Source organism: Clupea harengus, chromosome 23 (genome assembly GCF_900700415.2).
Source record: "Clupea harengus chromosome 23, Ch_v2.0.2, whole genome shotgun sequence".
Lineage (NCBI taxonomy): Eukaryota > Metazoa > Chordata > Actinopteri > Clupeiformes > Clupeidae > Clupea > Clupea harengus.
The window spans coordinates 4,348,926-4,359,864 of record NC_045174.1 but is presented as its reverse complement, the minus strand read 5'-3'; the positions used below and the strand labels follow the sequence as shown (position 1 = coordinate 4,359,864).

Below are 10,939 nucleotides of genomic sequence, written 5' to 3'. Positions count from 1 at the left end.
GGGGGGGAATAACACCATTGAGGATATTATGATAACCCAGCATCATCTCTACCATCCACACAAAGAGCCCATACAAAAACACCACAGTTATCAAATACTTTCATAATAATAATAATAATAATAATAATAATACGTAGCAAATAGCAAATAAATCACATTGTGTATGAATCCGTTAGGTTCCAGTAGAGCAGAGAGCCAACCCAGTCACTCAGAGCACCACTCATTTTTACTTACACACACACGAACAAGAACAGCTCTCCTACACACAAACACAAAAGCACTTTATCACTTTAAAACCCAGCACATCATCATCATTATCATCATTGTCAGAACAGGATATAATGACAGCAGATTTTTTATAAGTCTCTCTCTATGTATAAATAAACATTTTAAATCTTTATTAATTTCTGTATGGGATAAATAAAACGACACACACCCTCTTGCACACAGTTGGCTGGGAGTGGCCAAAAGTACATGACTGGAAAAGTTCCTCCACCAAAAGCCTAAACATTTCCATTCCCTGCCAACACACATACACTTGTGTCCACACACACTCACACACACAAACAAAGTCATTACTTAAAATCAATCTGTTAATGAGACAAGTAAGATCAATTTAAACCACAGACAGACACACACACCACGTCCTCATACACACATATACACACACACCCCTCTACCTCCAATGCCAGCACAAAATGTTGAAGTTCAGATGCTCATGCATACAAAAAAGATGACAGTCAGTCCCAGATTCCAGAGGAAGAGTTCACACCTCACTTACAGTAAGGGGCAGTGTGTGTGTGTGTGTGTGTGTGTGTGTGTGTGCTTGGGTGTGTGTGTGTGAGTGCATGTAAGCGTCAGACAAAGCCACAGGGCATTGGTAAATTTGTATCTTTTGCCCCTGCACCACATCTCAGAACACATGCAGGATCTGACTGTCAAATATATGCAATCTCACTCAAACCTAACATATCTCTTCTGCAATGCTCATGTCTTGCTTTTGTTTAAAATAACGAATGAATAATATTATCCTTGTTATGTTAGAACAGAAAAGCCTTTATTGTCATTGTATTTGCATACAACGGAATTTTGAGCGCTGCTCCTGTTGGTGCGACATAACACAACAATAGTACAAATAGCAAAAATAGTACAAATAGCTATAATGCTTCCTGTATACAAAATATGAGGATAACTGCCTATCATACAATGTTTGTTGGAGTGTAGCCAGTGGGATTACAGGAAGCATGCTGAATGGAGGGTGCTGAAGCATAAGTTAGGCATGATCTGACTGCATGATCATTCCTGAGCTAGCTAGTTCTTTGGATGATTACACAGAATTGAAGAGAAATGAAACAATGAGATATCATTGTTTATCTACCAAAGTACATCATTTATCATGCACAATGATGGTTCATGTCCAAAGAAAGCACACCACACAACACACCAACAGATAAAAAAAAAGATCCTGTTTACATGGCTGACATGTATACCTGTAATTCAGACAATAATTGTGAAACACTCTTTTATAGCCCCTGAAGAATTATATCCGTGTTATAAGTCATGATTGTTCTTTTTCCATAATGTAAAGCTAACATGGCAGGATAATTTACACTCAGGACTTTCAGAACTCCTTTTTGGAGTAGTCAGGAAATCTTGTAGAGAGGATTTAGTCAACTAAAATAAAAGTTGTCCAAATGCCTGTACTACACCATGTTTCTAAATACAAATATTACTGCCAAGCACACAATGCAGTTGCATGATTTTTGTAAGTGTGCCACACCTGCACTTGTCAATTTGGCAGAATTTTGAGTGTCAAGAATCTATTATGCTCACAGCTTTGGAACATGTCAATGCACATGATTGAATAGTTTAACTCAATAAACACATTAAACCCATTTAAATGCCTAAAAAGTATGGATATAGAATAATGAAAACAACAGCCACCATAACATATTAAAAGGTTTTGCAATATAAACTGAGATTAAATTGTGTGATTTGATATAAAATTCTATGGCAGTGACCTGTCTGCAGATATCCTTAAGGTGGCCCTTAAACACAGGTACATGGATCCCCATGAAAGTGAAGAATCACCTTCACCTTTGACTTCATATCATCACTGCGGCTTTCCTCCTGCTCTGAGCTCTTAAGGGAAGGGGACTCGCTCTATCCCTGGGCTCATCAGAAAGGCCAAGTGACCTGCCATTTTGCGAACACAGGCCAAACACACAGTGCCACCTTTCTCCCTACCATCAACCTGTAAAACAAATATAGAAACAGAATGACTATATCATCTACCATCATGCATGTACAGATTACACATTTGCCCATGTTAACGGAATAATAATGATAACTAGTGGAAGTTTATATTTTGTAAATTTGGGAAATGAATGTATAAAACTTCCAATCATACAGTATTTTTCATATGTTACCGTTCCAGAATCTCATACTGTCACATGAATATTACATACACAAACATATGATGTCATGCCAAGATTGTCACACACATGAATGGAAAGATGCTCACATATGTGATAGGGAGTCTGTGCATGGAAAGACGGGTCTCTGTATTAATAGGATTGGAGCATCCTTCAATAGAGCATTGAGGCGCAGGACTCTCTGCTGGAACTGTAGTCAACTTTGACCTCAGGAAGTATTCCTGCAAAAATAAGAGATATATCCATTTAGTGGCATCCTTGTAACCTCCAATTTAGTTAAAACCCTATTTTGCTGGAAGTTATTGACTATGAAACGAGTACATTATATTTCCCCATCTTTTCCCAAATTTTTACTAGGGACAAAAACGAGAGAAATCGGTCTAGTATTGAGTTAGAATGCTATAACCAGCAACTGCAAAACGGCTGTACAATGTAATCCCATTGGGCAAGCACCTGCGTCAAAGTAAAGTGTGAGGTACTTCTCATGTCATGTTTTATGTGGTTGATAGTATATGGTTGAAATGGGGGCTATGACAGACTAACCCAGTTTGAGCCCAACATGTTTGAAACATTGAAACTGTCGAAAGGCTCCATTCCTTGTTCTCTGAAGAAATAACTTGTTTGCAAATCCGTGTGCACGGTTAACAAATCTGTGGGTATGGATTACGAATCCAATAGCACAGTTTATAAACTGAGAGTACAGATTTACACATGACTCTTTTTTTTCTCAGCTGACCTCAGTATCCATCTACATACAGGGAGACCCAAATAACCCAAGAACAGCAGCAGATGTGGATGCATGCCCCATAGAATTACATTGTATAGCCGTTTCACATTAGCTGGTTATAGCATTCTAACTCAATATAGGGCCGATTCAGTTTGTTTTTGTCCATTTGGACCCAAAAAGATTGGAAAATAGGGCCCACTTAAAAAGTGCAGTTTAAGTTGTATTGACAACTTTAGCCTCGGCAGAACAATCGGTGTGATCCATAGGTATTTATGAAAGCAAAATAACAGAAATTGATAGACAGACTAACTCCTGCACGGGCGAGGATATCGGTGATGGTTCCGGACATGAAGAGAGTTCTCTTTGCTCTGGTCACTGCCACATACATGAGATTCCAGTCATCATCTTCAACAAGGCTTTGATTCCCTAAAGATAACAAACACCCCCACATAGAATATTTAATATACATTGTACGTTATTTACAGAGCTGTTTTCTTGACTTAAAAGGAACATTTGTATATCTACATTCTCCACTAAACACGCACATACAAAAGCTGAGAAATGCACATTTGCAAAAACACACACCACTAGCTAAAGGAAACAATCACAGACTAACCTCCATGTTCCTGAGCTAGAAAGGCCTTGAGTGTTCCGAAGTCATCCATGATGACAACGGTATCAAATTCCAGTCCTTTGGCCTTATGCACTGTGCCCAGGATAAAATCTGAGAGGAGCAGTAGGATTAGAGAAGGAAAGGGAGCAATGAGAATATACACCTATACACAATATAATCCTCTATGAGAATATACACCTATACACAATATAATCCTCTATGAGAATATACACCTATACACTAATATTTGACCTAAATTTCCCTCGGGATTAATAAAGTATCCATCTATCCATCTATCTATCTATCTATAATCCTCAATGAGAATTTACACAATATAATCCTCTATGTCAATGAGAATATACACCCATACACAATATAATCCTCTATGAGAATATACACCTATACACAATATATAATCCTCTATGAAAACATACACCTATACCAGTGTTTCCGCTATCATTATATTAGCCCCCCGCCCCAACGCAGGACCCCAACGCAGGACCTGGAAGGTCAAGTTCATTTAGTTCAATTTTATTTTGGATAAAGCGCCAGATCACAACGGAAGTCATTTTACGGTTACCTTTCCTATATAACAGGTCTATAGCTTGTTCTTTTATTAAACAAAATACATAGCCTTATGTTATTTATCTTATTTACACAACGGCATGTAATTTTTGTCTCTACATGGTCGCGCGTTTACAATTCTCCTCTGTTCTCTGTATCGCGCACGGCGGTGTTCCGCCCTGATGCGCACAAACACACACACACAGACACGTGCGAGCGCACACAAGTGAGCACACTCCCACCAGCGGACAGAATTGGGCTTAAGAATAAGTGCACAGCTACGGACACTTTTAAGCTTTTAAGAACACATTTCCAGCCGTTCATGAATCCGTTAACAAGACAAGACACAAGAAAATGTTCGAGAATGAGGCCCAATGAGAATGGCTACACCAGACGTGGAAAACAGAACGTACGCCAATGTTGAGAAAATTGAGAAATATATCTGGCTTCAGTTTTTTTTTAATCATTTTCCGCGAGTTGTGCGTGGTCCTTTTTTACATAGAGTCTGGTAATACATCTATGAAATCTATGAAAATTATTTATTTTGCTGTGAATAATGAAGGAAGCAATACATCCGATTATTTCCCAAACCCTCGAGAGCTGTTGCCATGGAGATTTAACGTTACTTTCTGTTTGAAGATAAGGTAGCAGCTAGTGTTGAAGAATGGATGAATTGAAATTGGACGACTTTAAATTAATATATGAAATTGAACAACATCAACACCTATACGGATAAAAGGATAGCAAAACAGATTGATTAGCATAGAATTAGAACGGCAGAAATGCAGGCAGGACGTCAGATGACGAGACAGATCAGTGACACAGGCTGGTTTTATTTCGTCATATGTGCAGGGGCGGAGATCCCATTTCATTGTAGGGGGGGACAATACATGGTCAAATTTCAGAGTGTAATTCCGGGGGGGGGACATGAAAAAATTGCTTTCACGAGAGCTAGCATAAACTGCTAAATACCGAATTCTCTTATCACATTTACAAACAGAAATTCGAAGTCATTTTAGAATTATCTAAACAGCATTAAATGTACTAACACGAAATATCTATTCACAGACAAATAATGTCCAAAGTTCAAGAGAACTTGATGCTCAAAATAAGTTATAAAACAGCTCAACAGGGAATCGAACTAGCAACCTTTTGATTACAGTACGACTTCTCTATCTCCTACGCCACTGTCACTCCATATGACAAAACCAGCATAGTTCATGGACTGCAGAAAAAGATGACATTAATTTAACTTCAGATAACTTAACAAATCTGGAGAGGCACTGAGATGTAGACCTACGTTTATTAACTAGCATGAACCTGCCCTGACAGGACAGTGACCTAGACTGTCTAGCTAGCTATCTTAACTGTGTTAATTACCGGCATGCGTGTGTTATCGGCAAACGTTCACGTTGTCATGCCAATCCATTAATAAGCTTATGTATACTTGTGCATATCGATTGGAACTTCGTAAATGGAGTTTAGAAAAAAACTTCTTCTTTACATGTTCTTACTGCGTTCGAGAATGAGGTAAATCTCTTTACATGTCGTGTATCATAGCGGCAGCGACAGGCGACAGAGGAGGACACAGTCTGACAATCTGACCGTGTAGGCTACTGGGCTGATTAACTGAAACACAGAGCTGCCGGTAGCCCTGCCCGTTGGAAACAGCATGTGAACCAAACCACTTTGAGGAATAGGGGGAACATGATTTTTCAACACTTAAAAAACACATTTTTTTACGTCTATAATTAGCACCACTTGTGTCGTCGTATTTTTATTTAAAAAAAAATTATAATAATTATTATTATTATTTTTTTTTTTTTTAAGTTTTCAATGATTGTTGGGGGGGGGACAACATTATGGTAGGGGGGACACGTCCCCCCCGTCCCCCCCGGGATCTCCGCCTATGCATATGTGAAGGCTTTCAACTAAAGCAGCTTGCACACTGCCCCAACAAACGCCAACATTCTCCAACTAACGCCAACATTCTAAAGTTGGCAGTTGTTGGCAGTAGTTGGTACCTGTCTTTAGAATGTCCAGTAAACCAACTGCCAGCTCCACACTGCTCAGACTTTTTCCAACTAGCTACTTATTTTTTCAATTGTGTGTTAAATTATTTTAAGATGGATGAGGTTGATACCTAGATTAACGTTTGCTTGTCAAAACATATTTGGAAAACAAGTCATTTGTATAGAACAATAGACCATTATACAGTCATATGAAAAAGTTTGGGCACCCCTGATAATTTCCGTTATTTTTATTTATTAATTGTTGGGCGTTTGGATCAGCAACTTCTTTGTCATATATATAATACTTCATGGACAAAGTACTATCTCAGCAGTTAAATAAGGTTTATTGGATAAACAGAAAATATGCCATATGCATCTTAACAAAATTAGACAGGTGCATACATTTGGACACCCACATCAATATTTACTACAGCCTCCTTTTGTAAAAATAACAGCCCAGACGCTTGCTATTGCCTCTGATGAGTGTCTGGTTTCTGGATGAAGGTATTTTGGACCATTCCTCCTTACAAAACATCTCCAGTTCAGTTAGGTTTGATGGCTGCCTAGCGTGGACAGCCCGCTTCAAGTCATCCCATAGATTTTCAATAATATTCAAGTCTGGACTGGGATGGCCATTCCAGGAGATTATACTTGTTCCACTGCATAAATGCCTTGGTAGATTTGGAGCAATTTTTTGGGTCGTTTTCTTGCTGGAACACCCAACTCCCGCGTAACTTCAACTTTGTGACATTCTTGAACATTATTTTCATGAGTTTGCTGATATTGGGTTGAATCCACGCAACCCTCAACTTTAACGAGATTCCCAGTACCTGCACTAGCCTCACAGGCCCACAGCATGATGGACCCCCCACCAAATTTTACTGTGGGCAGCAAGTGTTTTTCTTGGAATGCTGTGTTCTTTTGCCGCCATGCATAACGCCTCTTGTTGTGACCAAATAGCTCAATCTTTATCTCATCAGTCCACAGCACTTTGTTTTAAAATGAATCTAGCTTGTTCAAATGTGCTTTTGTATAGCTCAAGGGAGCTTGTTTGTGGCGTGTGTCCAGAAATGGCTTCTTCCACATCACTCTCTCATACAGCTGTTCTTTGTGCAAGGTGCACTGAATTGTTGAGCGATGCACTTTGGAGGTGGTCTGATGGTAGTCTTTGACCATTCTGACCATCCTTTGCCTTTGCCTCCGATATTTTTCTTGTCCTGCCACTTCTGGCCTTAACAAGAACTGTGCCTGTGGCCTTCCATTTCTTGATTACATTCCTCACAGTGGAAACTGACAACTGAAACCTCTGGGATAACTTTTTGTAGCCTACCCCTAAAACACAAAGCTAAACAATCTTTGTTTTCAGATCATTTGACAGTTGTTTTGAGGCCCCCATGATGCCACTCTTCAGAGGAGATTCAAAGAGAAGCACAACTTGCAATTGGCTCCCTTAAATACTTTTTCTAATGATTGGATGCACCTTTCTATAGAAATGAAGGCTTAACAAGCTAATCAGACTAATTATGTGTTGCAATTTTTCAGTATTGAGTAGCTACAGGTATTCAAATCAGCAAAATGATTAGGGTGCCTAAATATTTGCACAGCCTATTTTTCACATTTGATTTCATTTCACACAACTAAACACTGCTACACTAAATATCTTCGTCTGGAAAACACCCCAGTACTCAGTGTTAACTAGAAAATGAACAATATACCACTGTGATATTTTTTGGGTGAAGACAGAGTAAATTATCATGCAGCCTCAGAGGGGTGCCAAAACGTTTTCATACAACAGTATGTAAAAGCAGGCGGCATGCATATTAATATTTTGAAAACCAACGCGGTATATGGAACGAAGTGGGAGTGGTCGATAGCTAACACAAGTGCAAACGTACTCCTGTAAAGTGTCACCGTAAACATTAATATTAATATTTAGAAACACGTTTTCTTGCCGTGTTAAACGAGTCGTAGAAGTTGAAATAGACAAATATATGTCTTGAAAACCGTTTGTTTGGGGAAGCTAATACATAACGTTAATCTATAAATAGACTTAGTATGTCGTTTTTTTTAAACAAACTGGCTGATAACCACCATAACTTCGACATCCAAGAGAGCGCGAGGATGTTATGCACGCAAGTTGAGCCTAGTTGTCAAGGTAATGAGCTGTCAGAATGTTGGAGTTCGTTGGAAATCGCTCTACATTGGTCAGACATTCTCCAACTTTACCCGATCCGACCCGATCCGATTGAACATGTTGAACTCTCCCGACAATACCCGACAAACGCCAACATTCTCCAACTAACACCAACTGCCCCGACTGTTGGTGTTTGTTGGCGTTAGTTGGAGAATGTTGGCGTTTGTCGGGGCAGTGTGCAAGCTGCTTTAGTGATGGTCCTTTTGTAATGCCAACAGGTGCACTTCGTTGTGGATAAGTAAAACCTATTTTGCTACATTTTTGTAGTCCTGGTAATCTTTTGTTTAGCATATTGGTAAGGTTATTTAGAAGACTATTTCTCAATGGTTTTGTTCTTGATGAATGAATGTTTGTTTATTAATCAGTTATTTTTCAACAAATAACTCAATTATAATTACAAAGTGCAAAATTCTCAACTTTATATTTTTTTAAGATTTGTTTTGGGGGTTTTTACCTTTATTCAGATAGGACAGCGAAGGTTTGGACAGAAAATGAGATGGAGGAGGTGGGGAGTAGGATCGGGAAATGAAAAGGGGTCGGACTCGAACCCGCCCGTATATGGTGAGGGCTACAGCTTGTCCAACAGTGCCCCCCAATTAGCAACTCTCGCAACAAACACCTAAAAACACAGCAACTTTCATCGCAACTTTTTGGAAAAGCTCCCGCGAAAAGCTGTAAACCTAGGGGAAACACTGTATACACAATATAATCATCTATGTCAAGAGGAGTTCAACACCAATCTTTGCTGAAAGAAAGATAAAATACTAATGTAAACATAGGACAAAACACAGGGGTAATCTCTGAGATCAAAACACAGGGATAATCTCTGAGATCAAAACACAGGGGTAATCTCTGAGATCAAAACACAGGGGTAATCTCTGAGATCAAAACACAGGGGTAATCTCTGAGATCAAACCACAGGGGTAATCTCTGAGATCTAAGCACAGGGGTAATCTCTGAGATCAAATCTTCTACAAAGAGAACATAGAAACAAGTAATCTCTCAGTCTTGACTGCCCAATTATTGGCTCAAGAGGATCACATTAGAGGGTTCAAGACTCAGGAGCAAACTCTTGAAAGAGGGAGGGGTTAGTCCATAATCAGTGATTCTGGGGACTCTGGCACTCTCTGGTGGATGCACAAGATGGTGAATAAGGCCTCCTTCTCTGTCTTTCTCACTCTCTGGTGGATGCGCAAGATGGTGACTAAGGCCTCTTCTTTCTTAACGATGTTCTTAATTATGCTCTTACCTATGTTTCTTTTTATAAAGGCTGTTTTAACTATGTCTTAACTATGTTTTTTTAACTATGTTTTTACTGTAGCACTATGAAATTCTGCCGAATATAGAGTGCGCTATAAATTAAATGAATTATTATTATTATTATTATTGTCTTTCTCACTCTCTAGTGGATGCAAAAGATGGTGAATAAGGCCTCCTTCTCTTGTCTTCTCACTCTCTGGTGGATGCACAAGATGGCGACTAAGGCCTCCTTCTCTGTTTTTCTCACTCTGTCTATAACTCTCACCCTTAAAGTAACACTATGCAATAGGGCTGAACGATTAATTGCATTTGCGATTTAATCGCGATATGATAGAACGCGATTTTCTAAATGCAAAGTTCGCGATTAAAAACGTTTTATATTTTACACTAAATGTATCTAATATTGTGTTGGTCATATTTAAATAATTCATTACGATTTGTTGGGGAAAAAATTAGGATAAAATAAAAGAATCGCATATTAAATCGCAATCGCAATATTTTGGGGAAAAATCGCAATTAGATTATTTTCCCAAATCGTTCAGCCCTACTATGCAACAATTTGACACTTTTTGAGGTATGGTTTTATAGGCAACTAGTTTTGTTATCATCCTCAAACTCATTTTGATAGCATATGGTCATGTGAAGGACAGATGAACACCATCCAAAATATGCCCTATGTAGTTCTGTGTAACAGGCTGGAACCCCCTGCAAAAATGGAAGAAAAGCTTTCACACGCATGACATTGCCAGCTATACTGCCAAAAGACCAGTTAGTGTGTTGGCAAGCTTCTATCATTTTCAACTGGGCTGTTGGTGGTGTTTGCAAGGTTTTTGCATGCATTTTTGGTAGTTAACTTACTAGTTTTGGAACAGAACTCCGTATTGCTGCTTTAATTACCTGCATTTTGTTGTCTTGTCTGGTGCCCCCGACGGATGAGCTTGAGTAGGTCTGGAATTCGCTCTCCATACTTCTCCACCGCATCGATCTTCCACAACAGGCCATCTTCCTGGTTCTCAGTGATCTCAGCATACTTACGCAGACCACGATACCCTGTCATCCCTCCCACTCCGCCTTCACTGAATCGACGAATAAAAGGGTCTTTTATCTGTAAATCTAATAGAGGTTACAGACGGT

The 10,939-nt window shown here is 39.1% G+C and overlaps 1 protein-coding gene across 2 annotated transcripts in view; it reads right to left on the bottom strand.

The window, feature by feature from the left end:
* Positions 1-10,939, bottom strand: part of LOC105908571 (F-box DNA helicase 1-like) — a 32,208-nt gene that overhangs the window by 18,056 nt on the left and 3,213 nt on the right. The window contains exons 10-14 of one of the 2 annotated variants that reach the window (XM_031561522.2): positions 10,703-10,918; positions 3,779-3,886; positions 3,473-3,588; positions 2,525-2,656; positions 2,118-2,254 (exon numbers count right to left, since the gene is read on the bottom strand). In XM_031561522.2, coding sequence (XP_031417382.2) covers positions 2,144-2,254; positions 2,525-2,656; positions 3,473-3,588; positions 3,779-3,886; positions 10,703-10,918 — 683 coding nt within the window. In that variant the 3' untranslated portion in view covers positions 2,118-2,143. Of the gene's footprint in view, positions 1-2,117; positions 2,255-2,524; positions 2,657-3,472; positions 3,589-3,778; positions 3,887-10,702; positions 10,919-10,939 lie in introns of those variants that run through there. The other variant, XM_042703176.1, reaches the window with a different exon arrangement.